Source organism: Mus musculus, chromosome 1, assembly GCF_000001635.26.
Source record: "Mus musculus strain C57BL/6J chromosome 1, GRCm38.p6 C57BL/6J".
Classification (NCBI taxonomy): Eukaryota; Metazoa; Chordata; class Mammalia; order Rodentia; family Muridae; genus Mus; species Mus musculus.
In genome coordinates, this window is record NC_000067.6 from 22276389 (window position 1) to 22294260 (window position 17872).

The 17872-nt window shown below is 41.0% G+C and overlaps 1 protein-coding gene across 5 annotated transcripts in view; it reads right to left on the minus strand.

Moving 5' to 3' along the window:
- Nucleotides 1–9583: 9583 nt before the first annotated feature.
- The window catches only part of Rims1 (regulating synaptic membrane exocytosis 1), a gene marked incomplete in the record, with an annotated part of 520187 nt that continues 511898 nt past the window's right edge, over nucleotides 9584–17872 (minus strand). For all 5 annotated transcript variants that reach the window (NM_001012625.3, NM_001012624.3, NM_001012623.3 and 2 more), the window contains 4 exon segments: nucleotides 9584–12252; nucleotides 13672–13811; nucleotides 14625–14726; nucleotides 16434–16546. In NM_001012625.3, the coding sequence (NP_001012643.1) occupies nucleotides 12034–12252; nucleotides 13672–13811; nucleotides 14625–14726; nucleotides 16434–16546 (574 nt within the window).

A 17872-nucleotide genomic window follows, 5' to 3' on the forward strand; every position in this document is an offset into this window, starting at 1 on the left:
CAGCCTCCACTAGGCTTGCCTAAAATGGAACAACAAGATGAGATCCCCTCTCCCCACCAACATTCCCCTGCCTGTCACCCTAAGACAAGCCCAACTGCCCTGAACTAACTGCAGGCTGTCCATTCCTTGCCCAACTCCATTGTGTGACCACTGCTCTGCCTGCCTCCATCAGGCCTACCAAATAAGGGAAAGCAAGGCCAACTACACCAAGAATATCCAGTCCAAGGCTGCCCACAGAAGGCCAAGTCTACAGGGAAAACCAGATACCTAAAGTTCCCCATAAGAATACAACAATAAGAGCCAAGGCAATATGGCAACTTCAGAGCAAAGCTATCCTACTACCATAGGAAGCCCTCGATATCCTAGCACAACTGAAGCTCAAGAAAGTGACCTTAAGTCCAACCATATAATGATGACAGAGGCCTTCAAAAAGGAAACAAGACAAGACAGACAAGACAAGAAAAATAAAATGAAACAGGTAAAAGAAAGGAATAAAGCTTCAAGATCTGAAAATAAACATAGAAACAATAAAGAAAACACAATCTGAGGAAAGTCTGAGATGGAAAAACTAGGGAAGAGAACAGGAAAAACAGACACAAGCATCACTAGCAGGATACAAGAGATGGAAGAGAGTAAAAGATACAATAGAAGAAACTGATATATCATTCAAAGAAAGGGTCAAATCTAAAAAATCCTGACATAAAATATCCAGGCAATTTGGGATACTATGAAAAGACCTAACCTAAGAATAGTAGGAATAGAAGAAGGTGAAGAGTCCCAGATCCAAGGACTGGAAAATAATTTCAACAAAGTCATAGAAGAAAATTTCCCCAACCTAAAGAAAGAGATGCCTATAAACATAAAGCAATCTTACATAAAACCAAATAGATAAGACCAGAAAATAAAATCCTCCGGCCACATAATAATCAAAACACTAAATAGACAGAAAAAGAAAGAATATTAAAACCAATAAGTGGAAAAAGCCAAGCAACACACAAAGGCAGACATATCAGTTTTACATAAGACTTATCATCAGAAATTCTAAAAGCTAGAAGGGCTTGGGCAGATGTCTTACAGCTTCTAAGAAAGCTTCACAGATGCCAACCCAGCCTAGACCATTAAAACTATCAAAACTCTCAGTTACTTCAGATGGGTAAAACATGATATCCCAAGACAAAAACAAATTTAAGCAATATCTATTCACAAATCAAATCCTACAGAAAATACTTGAAGAAAAACTATAGCCCAAGTAGGAAAAATACACACAAGGAAACACAGAAAATAAATAAGGGAAATAAGGGAAGCATACATACTCATATACTACACACAGACACTAACACCAACAACCTCAAAATAACAGGAATTAGCAATTGTTTGTTAATGATATATCGCCACATCTTTGAACTCAATTCAACAATAAAAAGACAATAACAAACCCAATATAGCAGAAAAACAAACAAACAAACAAACAAACAAATTAAACAATTAAAGAACTTCTGGAGGTATTACCATCCCTGATTTCAAGCTATACTGTAGAACAATAGGGATAAAAACTGAATGGTATTGGCATAAACTCAGAAGTGTTGATCAATGGAATTGAATCAAAGACCCAGAAATAAACCCACCCTCCTATGAACACTTGATGTTTGACAAAGAAGCCAAAACCATAAAATGGAAAAAGAAAAGCATCTTCAACAAATGGTGGTGACCTAATTGTGTATCTGGATGTAGGAGAATGCATACAAATCCACATCTATCACCCTGAACAAAACTCAAGTCTAAGTAGATATAGGACCTCAACATAAAACCCACACACTAAATCTATAGAGGAGAAAGCAGGGAACTGGCTTGAACTGATTGACATGGGAGACAAATTCCTGAAAAGAACACCAAGTGCTCAGACACTGAGATCAACAAATAATAAATGGGACCTCATGAAACTGAAAAGCTTCTACAAGGCTAAAGACAGCATCAATAAGGCAAAATGGCAGGCTACAAAATGGGAAAAATATACACCAACCCTACATCTGACAAAGGGCTGATTTCCGAAATATATAAAGAACTCAAGAAGTTAGACTTCAACAAACCAAATAACCCAATCAAAAATGGGGTACAGAGCTAAAGAGAGAATTCCTCACAGAGGAATCCTGAGTGACTGAGGATAACTTTAAAAATGTTCAACATCCTTAGTCATCAGGAAAAGGCAAGTCAAAATGGCCCTGAGATTCCATTTTATCCCTGTCAGAATGACTAAGATCAAAAACCCAGTTGATAGCACATGCTGATGAGGGTGCGGAGCAAGGGGAACACTCCTCTATTCTTGGTGGGAATTCAAGCTTGTACTACTGCTTTGGAAATCAGTCTGGTGTTTTTTCAAAAAATTGGGACTAGTTCTACCCCAAGACTCGCCTATACTACACCTGGGAATATACCCACAAAATGCCCCTCTGTATCAGAGGGATGCTTGCTCAACGTTGTCCATAGACCTTTGTTTGAAATAGCCAGAAACTGGAAACAGTCGAGGTGTCCCTCAACTGAAGAAGAGATAAAGAAAATGTGATAAAGACAAAAGTGTCATGAAATTTGCAGGCAAACTGATGGAAGTTGAGGCTATCATCCTGAGTGAGGTAAAGCAGACCCAAAACAACAAGAATGGTATCTACTCACTTGTGATTGGACATTAGCCATAAAGTGTAGGATTGCCATGCTGCAATACACAGACCCAAAGAAACTGAGTAATAGGATAGGCCCAAGGGTATATGTGTGACTCTCACTCAGAAGAGGAAAGAAAATAAATATTCAGAGGTGAATGGAGAGATGGAAGTGGATGGGAGGAGGGGTGAGGAGTGGCTTGTGGATGTTAATCAGTTTTGGAGACAGGGTGTGAGGGAGGGGAGCAGGGAAGGGCTGGGAGTGAGAATGGAAATCAGTGGGAGGCATCTCTGGACTAGCTGGAGACCTGGGATGGGGGAGGCTATAGGAATGACCCTTCCTGAGATTCCTACCAGCAGGGGATATAGTGACTGAAGTGGCCACCTCCTCCTATCCTTGGCAGGACTTCCAGTGGAAGGGGAGGGGACATCCACCCACCCACAAAACCTTCAACCTAAAATTCATCTTGTTTCCAGGATCTGCAGGGATAAAAATGGACCAGAGGCTGAGGAAACAGCCAACCAATGACTGGCCCAACTTGAGACCCATCTCAAGGGAAAGAGCCCCCCACCCCTGCCCCACCAGTCAATAAATGAATACATTTATTTAATAATAATAAATAAATGTTAAGCTTGCAGACAGGAACCTAGCATAACTGTCACCTGAGTGGCTTCATCCAGCAGCAGATGGAAACAGATGCAGAGACCCACAGTCAAACATCAGGCAGAGCTCAGGGAGTCTTGTGGAAGGGGGGGGGGGGTGGCAAGATTGAGCAAGCCAGAATAGTCAAGAACACCACAAAGAAACCTACAAAGTCAACTAACCTGACCCATTGGGTCTCATAGAGATGGAACCACCAACCAAAGCACATGCAAGGGCTGAACTTAGACCCCTCCCTGCCACATTTGTAGCAAATGTACAGTTTGGTCTCCATGTAGGTCCCCTAACTATCAGAGAGCAGGCTGTCTCTGACTCTTGCCTGCCATTTGCTCTTCTTCCCCTACTTGGATTGCCTGGTTGGGCCTCAGTTGGGGAAGAGGTGCTTAGCCCTGATGGTACTAGATGTCCCAGGGCTCAATAGTACCCTAGGGGGGCTTCCTCTTCTTTGAGGAGAAGTGGAGGTTGCAGTGTGGGGAGAGATTTTTAAGGGTGTGACTGGGAGGAAAAGAGGAAGTAGAGGCTGAGATTAAGATGCAATGTAGAAAAAAAATTGTGAAAAAAGTTCTCTCAGCCTAGACATATATTTATCCCTTTTCTCCCGTTTAGTATTTTAGGACCTACAGATTTTTTTGAATTTCATTGATACCAGTCACAATGCCTCCCTGTTCATCTCTAATTTCATTAATTTTGTTCTTCTTTATTTTTTTCTGGTTACTTAGCTATGGGTTAATCAATAATGTTAGTATTTTAAATAACATTTCCTTTCATTTGTTATTTTTGTTTTAATTTTTTATTTCACAAATTTCTGCAATAATCTTAATTACTTCTCTCTGTCTGCAACTTTTGGGTTTGCTTTTTTGTTGCTTTGCCCAGGCCTTAAGCTCTATCCATGAATTATTTGAGATGTCACTGATTTTTCCATCTGTGTATTCAGAGTTATGAACTTCCCTCACACACTACCTTCATTGTACCTTATATGTTTTAGTATGTCATGTTGTGTTCATAAAAAGATAAAGGGGGAGAGTATGTTCTATGGAGGTATAGTCAGGTATAGGGGAAAGGAGTGCCTCCGCAGGCCCATGCTAAGGCATCCCTTCCCCTGAGGGACCAGCCACACTATGGTATAGTATAGAATAGAGTTTGTTAAGGGCATGGGAAAGAGAGTTAAGAGGGTAGTAGAGACAGAGAAAGGGAGAGAGAGAGAAAAAGAGGGGGGAGGGGAAGGAAGGGGGAGAGGGAGAGGTAGGGGAGGGGAGGGGATGGGAAAGAGGAAGAGGAATAAAGAGGAGAGGGAGAGGGAGGGGAGAGGGGGAAGGAGGAGAGGGAGAGAGAGGGAAAGGGAGGAAAGGGAGAGAGGAGAGGGAGGGAGGGGGAGAGGGAGAAGAGGAGAGAGGGTAGGGGTGGGGTGGGGGGGAAGAGGAGGGGAAGAGAGAAGGGGAAGAGAGAAGGGGAAGAGAGAAGGGGAAGAGGAGAGGAGAGAAGGGGAAGAGGAGAGGAGAGAAGGGGAAGAGGAGAGGAGAGAAGGGGGAGGGGAGAGAAGGGGGAGGGGAGAGAAGGGGGAGGGGAGAGAAGGAGGAGAAGAGAGAAGGAGGAGGGGAGAGAAGGAGGAGAAGAGAGAAGGAGGAGAAGAGAGAAGGAGGAGAAGGAGGAGGAGAAGGAGGAGGAGGAGAAGGAGGAGAAGGAGGAGGAGGAGAAAGAGGAGGAGGAGAAGGAGGAGGAAGAGAAAGAGGAGGAGGAGAAGGAGGAGAAGGAGAAGGAGGAGAAGGAGAAGAGGAGGAGGAGGAGGAGGCGGAGGAGAAGGAGAAGGAGAAAACAAAAGAGAAGAGAAGAGAAGAGAAGAGAAGAGAAGAGAAGAGAAGAGAAGAGAAGAGAAGAGAAGAGAAGAGAAGAGAAGAAGAAGATGTAGAGGCCAGTCATAGGCACAGGGAGAGAGAGGGGGGAAGGGAATGGGGAGAGAATAGGAAGGGAAAGCAAGAGCAAGAGAAAGCAAAGAGCAAGGAGCAGGCAAGCAGCCCCCTTTAGGCCCAGAAGTCAGGCCTACCTGACTGTTGCCAGGTAACTGTGTGGCAGAGCTTAAACAGAATGCCTTGTACTTTAACTTTCACTCACATCTGAGACTTTTTATTTCTAGCTTTATTTCTCTCACGGACACATTCATGATTGAATAACATAGTTTAAGCACCACAACTTTAAGTCTTTTCTGTAGCTTCTCTCAGGGTTGCTTTCTACCTTTGTCCCACTGTGGTCAAATAAAGTCCAGGGATTATTTCTGCTTTTCTGTATCTTTTTTTTCCATTTTTTATTAGGTATTTAGCTCATTTACATTTCCAATGCTATACCAAAAGTCCCCCATACCCACCCACCCCCACTCCCCTACCCACCCACTCCCCCTTTTTGGCCCTGGCGTTCCCCTGTACCGGGGCACACAAAGTCTGCGTGTCCAATGGGCCTCTCTTTCCAGTGATGGCCGACTAGGCCATCTTTTGATACATATGCAGCTAGAGTCAAGAGCTCAGGGGTACTGGTTAGTTCATAATGTTGTTCCACCTATAGGGTTGCAGATCCCTTTAGCTCCTTGGGTACTTTCTCTAGCTCCTCCATTGGGAGCCCTGTGATCCATCCATTAGCTGACTGTGAGCATCCACTTCTGTGTTTGCTAGGCCCTGGCATAGTCTCACAAGCGACAGCTACATCTGGGTCCTTTCGATAAAATCTTGCTAGTATATGCAATGGTGTCAGCGTTTGGATGCTGATTATTTTCTGTATCTTTTGAGGCTTGCTTTCTATCTCAATAGTCATCGGTTTTAGAGAAGGCTCCATGAGCTGCTGCGAAGAACATGCACTCTGCAGAATGTGTCTGGTAAGAACAGTCTGTAAATATCCATCTGTTCATGGTGCCTTTCAATTCCAATCTTTTGTTTATTTAATGTACTTATTTTCTATTTATTTTCTGGGTGATGTGTCAAATGGTAAAATGAGCTATTAAAGCCACTAAGTTTTGCTCTGTTGTGGTTAATCTGTGACTTTATATCTAGTAATATATATATTTTATTAAACTAGGCCCAATAAATAGATCAAGCATGACTTTTTAGAAGTGAAAATGTTTTTGTTTCCTTTGAGTGGCTCCACTCAGCATGGAAGCACCATATAAAGAATAGGTGCTTCTCAGGACCAAGGGCCACTCCTCCCATTGATATTCAACAAGGCCATCCTCTTGGGATATCGAGTTTTCAGAGGGGGAAACCAGGAAAGGAGATAACATTTGAAATGTAAGTAAAGAAACTATCTAATAAAAATAGTTATTAACTCTGTCATAGGTAATGAAAGGAAATAAAACTGTAATTCATGTAATGTATGTTAAATAGCCCAAAGAGTTGTTTCTGAGCTTTGAAACCTGGGGCTGAGAACATAGCAGAACAGACCAGGACATGCCCGGGCAAGCCCATCGCCTCCCTAGCTCCCACCCCTCTGACCTAAGTTAAATGTTACAGGCTGCTGATGTTTAAATGGACCAATCATGTGAAACCGCGCCAATTCCTCCCCCAGCCCCACTCCTTTTCTATAAAAACCCCTAGCTTCCAAGCCTCGTGGTCGAATCCACTGTCTCCTGTTATGTGAGATACGTTTCGACCCGGAGCTCCGCCATTAAAAAACCTCTTGTTGTTACATCAAGGTGTTGTGTTCTATTCGTGATTCTTGGGTGCACGCCGAATCGGGAGCTGAGTGGGGGTTTCCCCACTGAGTTCTTTCAGTATCAGATATTAAAAAGAAAAGAGAAAAAAGAAAAAAGAATAGGTGCTGTAAGAGGCACTGATGACATCTAGCCAAAGGAGATATGGTGCCCTGTAAACAGATGTCATTGATCAGGAAAGAAATAACTTACATTTTAAGTCCAGCGAAGCACCTTGAATGTCTACAGGCCCGACGTTCTATTCAGCTCCTTAATGTAGATTTATGGCTGGTGCAGAATCGAGGGATCATTGCTGGATTAGAGGCAAGTCAAGTAAGGGTACTTCAAAACCAATTTAAGTTTAAGACCCACAATAATCTGGGACCTAGCTAGGGGAAGCTTTGGTTTGTCTCTATCACTTATACTATTCCTGAGAGCCATAGGTGACTCATGTACTCATGAAGTTGCAAAATGCCGTTGCTGACCAATCATAGGAGGATAGTTGAGAAAAGCCTTTAAAAGCTGCTTCTTCTCCTATTGTCTATCCTGCATAGTAACTGCAGTCACTGAAGTAACATGTAGGAGACCAAGATGGGCAGGAATTGCATTAAAAAAGAATGGCCTGGCTTTAGGTCCTTCCCATAAGGGAAAATGCAGATCCAGGTCAAGAGCAGTCAGTGTCAGACACTAATTAATTTGCCCTAAATACAAGAAATGCAGGGACAAACATGGAGCAGAGACTAAGGTAATGGCCATTCAATAACTGGTCCAACTTCAAACCCATCCCATGGGCAAGCACCAATCCCTGGCACTATTAATGAGCCTAACATAACTGTTCTCTGAGAGGCTACACCCAGTAGCTGACTCAAACAGATTCAGAGACCCACAGCCAAACATTGGACAGAGCTCAGGGAAGGACTGAGAGCCCCAGAGGGGATAAGGAACCCCACAGGAAGACCAACAGACTCAACTAACCTGGATCCTTGGGGTTTCTCAGATAAAGAACCACCAACCAAAGAGCATAGCAGGCTGGACCTAGGCTCCTGCACCTATGTAGCAGATGTGCAGCTCTGTCTTCTTGTGGGTGTCCCAACAACTGGAGCAAGAGGTGTTGCCTGCCTGTGGATCCCATCCCCCTAACTGGGCTGCTTTGTCTGGCATCAGTGGAACAGAGTGCATAGCCCTGCAGAGACGTGGTGTGCCAGGGTGAGGAGGGATAATCAGAGATCGCTCCACCCTAATAGAGGAGAAAGGCAGGGTAGGATGGGAGAGGAACTGTGTAAGAGGGAGGGAGACCGGGGGGGGGGGTATTGATCAGGATGTAAAGTGAATAAATATATTAATGGAAAAATGTTTATTAGAGCAGGAACTCAAGCTTGTGGGAGCTTTGACCTTGTCTGCCCCCTTTCTCAATCAGCAGCATTTTCTCTTCTTCTGGAATCTAAACTGTGGAGCTTGCTGTATCAAGCAGGAGTCACAACAGTTCTGATTGTGAGAGTCCAGCATAGCCTTATGGGATCTCTTTACAGACAAGTCAGATGCCATCCTGATTGACGGTTTATGCAATCACTTTTTTTAATAGTCAGGAGTCTTTCTGAGGCAAGGCCTTTTTTAAATTTTAGGACATAAACCCTAAATATTGGCTAAGTAATATCAAATCATATCTATATCTATATCTATCTTAGACTGAAACTTTAAGAAAAGTTAGCAAACTATGAAATCTTACCAAAAATGAGTTTTTTAATGTTTAAATAATTTTTTTGCAGTAATGACATCATTTCTCCCTTCTCTTTCAACTCTCCAAACACTTTACTGTGCTCAACTTTCTTTCAAATTGGCATCTCCCTTTTTCTGTCAGTGTAGACCCTGAAGTCCTGAGGCTTGGTAGCTTTTTAATATTATTGTTATTATTATTATTATTATTGTTATTATTATTATTATTTGAAAGGAAATATTTCTCATGTTGTCTAGCCTAAAACTGACTTTGCCTGTACCCTGGTCTCAGGGGCAGCTTTGTCCTCTGCCTCACACAACCACATGGCAACCATATGGTGATGAGCATGTGTGCAACACTTTACTCTGATGGTTTGTTGTACATGGAACTGAACACAGCTTTAGCCTCCTCTCCACCTAACACAATACGTAATCTCATCTTTGGTGGGCCCATTCATTAAACCACTCCATGGGCAAGAGGTCACATGTTCATTTTAAAACTTCAAACACCTGCTGGAGTCTTAAGTTGCTTGGGTATGTCAGATAGGATGTTGATACCACTGTTCTTATTTCTCCTTATGAAGTGGATGCTAGTGTAGTCTACAAAAGCTCACGAGAGACTTACCTATGAGTATTGGAGATGTTACCTTGGTGACTCAGCGTCAGTGCAGACTTAGTTTATTTCAAGTCAGCCTACTGTAGGCAAGGTCTTATAAGCTAGACAGCGGATCAGAGGGAAAAGGCTAGGAGGAAGCCAAGATACTATAACAAGAGGTGCAAAGATTGATTCTTCAACTACGTCATAGAACGTGAAATGATTTGTCAAGTGGACGACAGAGTTGTCGCTTTTATTAGCACATTCAAACAGCAGCAGAGAAACGACCTTCGTTTGATTCTTACTGAGATTTATTGTCTTTAATAAACCACTTTTCAGAAGTATAGACATGTGCTCACTTAAGACAGGCTGACAAAGTGAATACTCATATGTAATGCAAAGTACCCTTCAGGTTGTCTGTTAAGACATATATAGTGCAGTGACAGGTCAATCAGATGCCCACAGCAGACAGCGAACCCAAGCCTCCCTATCCCAACACCTGGTTCTCCTTCTGCACCAAAGAACCCACAATGGAAAGCTGGCAAAACATAGAACGCAGATGGCTACCAACTGACATGAAAAGTAAGTTTTATTAAACATGTTTACATACATGAGTGGGAAGTCCACTTAAAAGCACAAGGGGTTGTTAAGACAAGTGGTCAAGATAGAAAGATATTACTACCCAATTTTAATCGGTTGATTGTTGGCCACTAAGACAGAACGGAATCTAGTAGAAGTGCACCAAGTGCTTCAGTTCTTCCTGCACAGCATGGTGGGTGGTGGTCAATCTGTGCCCCGTGGGATAATGGACAGGGAATTCTGACATGTGTAAATAATAATAAATGATTCACTTGGTGCAGGCAGTATGTCTATGGATTAAAACCTAGTGTTTACACAGTGTCTACATGTGTCACAGCCCCACAGGAGGAATCGACACCAAAATATTTATTAGAAGGAATTTTGGTCCATACTACATCATGTTTTCCAGAGGGTAAAAAATAAAGTCCATCTATAGACATTTCACACCAGACCCACATACTGAGTCTGGCTAAAACCTGCAAAATGTCTATAACAAAAATGGATGGCTTAGATTTCTTGGTTATTTCAATATAGTAATTAACAAGCAAACTGTACAAGTACATGCAACATACAAGCCAGCCTATATGGAGCTAACATACATTATTAAATAACCTTTTGTCTCTTTGCTTTTTTTCTTTCTTTTTCATATTTTTTTATACAAAATGCATGCAGCTTTGAACAGCTCCAGGTCATGCTGCTCTAACTGTGAAATCACAAAAAGTTGAACGACTCATAAAAGGAGAGGGGGTGCATATTGATGCAGCTGCAGGACCAAGCAGGCGCCTGCAGCACATACACAGGTCACAAGGGAAATTATGAAGAATATGCAAATTGGTATTTGGCTGTATTCTTTTTCTTCCCCCAAAGTAAGATATTGTGCATTTAAAAAAATCAAGCTTTGTGCTTGCATTGACCTTAAAGAAATGTAAACTGAAATCCAATAAAAACATTAATTTAGTGCAGAGTTTATGAACTGGAATTTCCAGTGCAATATTAAACAGCTCATACTATGCTCTTTCCAGGGCAGACAAGTCTACTCTGGGGCATGGCTGAGAAGCCTGGGCATAGCTGAAAGTGTCTTAGGCTCAAATCCATTCTTAGTCACCATTTTGGGGAGTTGAGAGCATGGTTTCTACACATGAACATTTTTTTTTCTTTTGTTATCAGGAAGTAAAAAGGCATTTCGGAAAGGGTTTCCAAAGCACTACTATGTGGTTAGCCTTCATCCCCAGCATCAGTTCTAGGTCCTTCAAAGTCTTCTGTGCCAAACAATGGAAAATAGCAATGAATTATCTGGAATGGGAACAGATACGCTCTTCACTGAGAAGTGATTCTGCAACTACTAGTTTGGGTGATGATTTTTACTGTCTGTGTGTGTGTGTGTGTGTGTGTGTAAATTCCACATACAAGACTTGGAAGAACTGTAAACTGGCTGCCGCTGATACCCTTCCCTGGCTTTACCTTGCCCAGCTTTTGAAAACTTTGGGGAAAATGCTACAGAGACGGCTTCAGCCCTTTTTTGGTGCTTTTGGAAAAAAGAAAGGAAGGGTCTCTGTGAACACCATAACTCTGTTATGACGAAGCAAAGAAAGACAAAGACAAAAAAATGAAAAACAAAACAAAACAAAACAAACAAACTAGTGGAAAGAACAAATATAGTGAAGACAGAGAAAGAGAGACAATGGGGAAAAAAACCAGCAAACAACGCTCAAACAAGGAAAGCACTCAGAAGAACTAAAGAATCTCAAACACCAGGGAAACAACACTGCTTGTGGTCTGTGCAGAAATGTGTGAAGTACACCTTTTCACAGAGTGAGACTTTCCAGTTTGTTCAGTTTGGTGTGTGTGTGAACTTGAGGTTTCCTTCCCCTCTCTCTCTCTCTCTCTCTCTCCCTCTCTCTCTCTCTCTCTCTCTCTCTTTCCTATTTGCAAGAAGTGTCAGTGGCTCTCACTAGCATGTCGATTCTTACTGCAATGTGATTGACTGCCTTGTTCTGTCATACGAAGCCATGTTTTAAACAACAATTGGGACACAATTATCGAACAACTACTACAGGCAAAACACAAGTTGATTGTCTGTCTCCAACAATGCTCTTGATCATGAAATATCTGGTTCTGATAATTATCCTGAAATGTAGAGTTTGGCTGGAAGGTTAGGAGTTTACTATGACCGGATGCAGGGAGGCCCAGACGAACTTTCCAGTGATGATTGGGAAGCCCGGCGGGTCAGGGGAGTGAGTGTGGGATCCACCAGGGAGGATGGAGGGAACAATTTATACCATCCAATCACCATGCTGGACAGATCAAGTTCTTCCAACAAGATTTGAGCCACACCCATAAAGCATTTGTGGTCCATTCTTCCATAGTCACCCCAGACAATCACCTGCAGATAGAGAAATATATTGTAAATCTGAACTTCCTTGGTCCACACGTGAGGACATTCTGCAAATGTGTGGAGTAAGTAAAGGTTAAGAAGCAAGAATGTCTAAGAGAAAGCTGCATGCAAACAAATGTCTATACCTGTGTTTATTCATGCTATATACACACACATATACACATGCTGATATATAGGTGTGACTTTTGTATAATAAACAACGATGAGGGTACAGACATACACAATGTAAGTTTTGCTAATCTAGAAAGGTAAAATGAGCTTTCTGACCAAGGGTCCAGTGGAGCACATTTTCGATGGCTTCTGTGAACAAAGTGAGATCATGCCGCATACTTCTTTTAAAGTATAGATGTGTTAGTGAAGGAGCAGATGGAAGACAAGTGAGGGTGGTTTCTCTTGATGGTTTTCTCCAGGTTGATTTAATCAGGTTAATAGTGAGAAAATGAGCTCGTGGCACTTATTACTATTAACTACACTTGTGTCAGGTAGGCCTTCCAGTATACATTCTTGGGGTTCGGGTTCTAATCCTGGGGTCATCTATAAAAGTTTGGTACTGGAACATTCATGTGCTTTGCGAATCTAAGAATGTTTTCTCAATATACTGTCACACTGACAAAGCACTTTATTTCTGGGATCCTAAAATATAATCTTTACTATAGAGATAATGATATTTAGGGCACAAAGATATTAGAAATTTTGAAAGAGGTATATACGGATGTACCTAACATGGCTGAGTTATGTGCTTGTTTCTACACTTTCTTCTACATCCTCCATTTTATAGCTCATGTCTGATACTAAGTAGTGATTAGTCATTCTTAACATTAAGCCATGGTATCTATCAGTCTGTGTATCTATCATCTACATCTATCTATCTATCTATCTATCTATCTATCTATCTATCTATCTATCTATCTATCATCTATCTACGTATAATCATTTATCTATCAATCATCTATATCTATAATCATCTATCTATCTGTCAATCCATCTATGTTGACCAATCATCAGTCATCTGTCTATCAACTGTTTATTATCATTTATGTATCTACTTATCTATAATCATCTATCTATATTCTATCATCCATATTATTACCAGTAGTACGTATTATCTAACTCTATATTATCTATATTCTTTACAGCTATGTATCAAGAAGAGGAAAAAGGTTAAGGATTGCAGAGTATAGAGACAAAGAAGAAAAGAGAAAGATGTTGCATTTTGTTTCTTCACACTATATACATCAGATATTCTTAACGCCATACATACTGTACTATAAACTGACCAGTTTCTATCTTTCTACTCATGGACATTAATAAGCTAGGCTTTACTGAACAGATTTTCCTAAATGCTGTCCACGTCTTCAATGAGCTAATAGATATCACAGTGTAATTAACCAAGCAAAGTTTACTGACCTGAAGAACTTTACCCTGTGGACTTTCATCAAAAACCAGGGACTGCTGATACAAGGGATCGAGAGTTTTCCGTGCAATTCTTGTCTTCTTTTTGGCAATACAGGCTCCATTTTCCAAAAGATAAACTTTCACATAGGGAGCTAGACCAAGATGAGCAGACATATAAAAACATATTGCTGGAATTCTATTTTTATTAGTCCAAGCCTTACAGGATTGGAGGTTCTTATTAGATGTACCTTAAACTGCTATATACATGTCCATCGCTCTGAACATCTGACTCCTTAAAATGCATCCATCACCACTGCTGTGATTTTTCTCCTGTCAAATAAGTGTCCCTGAAGTCACCTTAACTCATTTACTTAAGTCAGGGCTGGCATGAAAATGGAGGTCCACATCTTATACCTCAATGCTTTTTCTTTTGTAGTTTTAGGTTTGTAGAACAAATATTTAGTATAAGAAATGGCTATAATTATTTTTAAATAATCACAGCATTTCCCTAGTACGTCTCAACAGAATGATTATGCAAAGAAATCCCAGATCCATTTTTATAAAATCAAAGATCATATAAAATTGCGTTTTAAGCAAACAAATGATGCAAAATCAAGAATGTAAGACTCAAATGCATTATTCTACATGATTTTGGCTTGGATCAAACATAAACCTATATGTAACAAAATTATTAAGATTTTCCATATTTAAGTCTTGCCTAGGGGTTTGAGATATGACTCACTAGTTAAGAGCACACACTACTCTTGCAGAGACCTGGGATCACTTCCTAGCAGCCACATGGCAGTTTAAAACAGCCTGTAATTCCAGTTCCAGGTAGTCTAATTCTTTCTTCTGACCCCTATGAGTACTGCATGCATGCATATATGTACATGCATATACACATAACAGTTAAAATAAAGACCCCTTAACAGAGCCCTGTCCAAAATGGTGCAACTTTTCCTTACCAGGTGTAGATTTGGAGCCAGGTTTTTGTGTAAGGCTCCGGGCTCTGATAACCTCAACCTCCAACTGACCCTTCTTATCCTCCATCCCGATTTGGATATCGCCTGCAAGTGAAGACCAAAGAAAATGTCAGCTTCTACTCAAGATCAGGAGAGAAGATGGCAGAAGATGCAGAGCTGTTTATCTCCCAGACGGGAGATGACTGCTGAGGCAAATGCTCTGCTCACATCCACTTTTCTCTCTCAGGTTACAAATCAATTTGTTAAAGTATTTTACATTTTTATCTGGTACTAACCCACGTTTAGATTTTATAATGTTTATCTGCTTTTTGATGTGCATGTTTCAAGCGCGCATGCGGGCTGCTTGAGTGTGTGCATGCTTCAAGTGTGCATGCGTGTGTGCGTGTGTGTGTGGGGGGGCATGCGTCTATCAGAGGACAATCACGGTGCCAGCTCGATGATTCCCATGTTCATCTTAGAGATATGCATGCTAGCTGACTAAGAATTGCCAATTGCAACATTAAGGTGTTTACAGGATGTGTGTAAGAAGACTCTGGTACAGTATTCTTGCCCTTCTGATACTGCCATATTTACTTAGCAATGACAAAGTATAATTGTCTCAATTTCAATATGAAGAGAGAAAGCTACTGGTGATACTTTGGTCACTACTACAACTGCATAAATACTGTCTGCATGACAACGTATTTTTGTTGTATTGACACCATAGACCAGAAAATAGATAGCATTTTTACCTACTTAAGAAATCTTCTGTTGATGGAGGGTTATTTACATTACTGCCATTTGAGGTATAATGAACAATTTTATAAGAACTGCCAGCTGGGTGGGGGTGTCACATCCATTTAACCCCAGAACTTGGCAGAGGCAGGTGACTCTCTGAGTTCAAGGACAGCCTGGTCTATAGAGTCAGCTTCAAGACAACCAGGGCTACCCAGAAAAACCCTGTCTTGAAAAAACAAAACAAACCCCCTTAAACAACAAAAAAGAATTGTCAAATATCTTGTTGGTTATATCCTTAATAATAATTTTCCACATCTTAAGTATATAGCTCTAACCATACAGTGAGTCAAAATGCTTATACAGATCACCAACTGTCCATTATAAAAGCTGTGCCCAAGTTCTGGACATTCAAAACTTCCACATGTATTGCTAAGTGTCCATTATAAAGGCTGTGCCTATGTGTACTATCTGGTGATTGTATTTACAATATTATTTTTAGAAAAAAAGATGTTATTGTGCTTGTCAATTGCTTCAGAAATAGCTTACCTTTACTTCTATAAGTTGTTGTATCCCTATAAACTGCATGCAATCTCTGATGTAAATCAGGTGATTGCAATTCCCTACTCCTAGAGAGCCCCCATATGTAACCAGCTTAGCTATGCTTTCAAAGTAGATATAGATCGTTTAGTCTGAACCGTGAACAAGGGTTGGTAACCAGGGTGACTCACATTCTTAACCTCCAATTTGTGTAAGAAAAGTAATTCCTCTAACGGAAGAGGAGGCGTCTGTCCTTTCTAGGAACCTGGCTTTCAGGTGGACAGCTAGCTATGGATTTTATGTGAATCCCGCCTCATTTCTGATGAAGCCACCTAGCCATACTTCTTTCAAGCATTTGTTTTTGATGTTGTTCTTTAAGCTTGTTACTTGTGGATCATAACATACAGCTGTGTTGTGATCCTTCAATGTCATTTATACTTTATGTGCGAGAACAGCGATGCCTTCTCTCATCTGTAATGCTACTATGCAATGTTAAATGACCTTGTCAACCATAAACTGCAGAAAAAGAATCCTTACCCATGGCTGGGGTGGCGAGGGTTTGGCGGCCGACAAGCTGGGCTGGCCCCAATCCATCAAGGAAATCACTGAACTGACTGTCAGGTCCCACGCGAACTCCAGGAAATATTAAGCTATAGCAAACACATAAGAGCAAAACCAAATTAGACTTCTCACTAGTTTCTTCTGAAGTGGTCCAATCTGCAAAGGTAGAGCCCAGCTGGAAGCTGTTTTACTGTTTATTCACGTCACCTGTGAGGCTGGCATAGGAAGCTCAACACTTCATCTGACTGGGAGGAGGGAGTTTTATTATCAGAATCCATCTAGGAGACAGAAAAGTAGCATGGCCTTCTGAAGATAGCCTTTCATATTGCATGGTCTGCGATGGGTGAGCTGATCTGCAAGGTCTTCAGAGATTTTTATCACATAATTGACTCTTGTTATTATGTCTTCCCTGTTATTATTAAATAGTATAATTATCCCTGGGCATTAGCCCACCCTATTGGGCAGATTTTCTGCAGATCAGTGAAGATGTATTCTCTTGTAGTAAAGCTTTACAAACAAATAAGTGATTTCTTAATTCCTAATAATCATAGAATTCCTAAATGTGTACTAGTAGTTTTGAGCCCTCTATGGAAAGGCCTGGAAAGAGGGCTCTGTAAGCCTTCATGTGTCATGGGCTAGTTGCACTAGAAGAGAGAGCAGGTTTAGATCAAATTTACGATCAGGGAAAACATTCCTTCTAGGCTGGTTGTAAAACCATTATCCGATAACTAAAGGTCATAAACTGGGATTGGACAATTTATTGTAAGTGCAAGGATAAAAGATAAAATATTGACTGGATTTATCTATACAATCCTTCAATACTAATGAGACACAAAGCAGATGATTTGCCTCTTGACAAAACTGTGCTAATTTATCACATGAGGAGTATTGTTTTAACCTCTTAATGAACCTGTAGATATAGTGGCAGAAAAAGAACGATTAATTAGACAACTAGTCTCAATAGAAACACATGTAAGCATCTCTGCTGCAACTTCTTATTCAATATTTGATTTGAATTTATGTTTTAAAGGTGGACTTTTGAAAAAAAAGAGTTGCTTGGAATACCATGTGACCATGTATCCTGAAAAGATATAGGAATTAAGTATGACAATAGAAAGTAGTTTCCCTTTTTCTCCCTTTCATAAATATTCAAGTCTCTTTTCAAAATGAGTGCTTCTTTCTGCAAGCAAACCTTCCCCTAGCTGACAAGGAGTTAGCTTTTCCGTCTTGCACTCCAGTGATTGGCCTGCAGGAGGGAAGAACAACTTAATCCCCTGCTGTTAAACCTCAGGTGTTAATCTCCACAGCCACTGGGGGTTTTTAACCACAGAATAAGCAAGGAAGTTTTCCTCCAAGGCCTGAGACCTTGGCCTTTTGTCCCGGGTCCAATGCATTCCCCTGACTAGAGCTGGCTT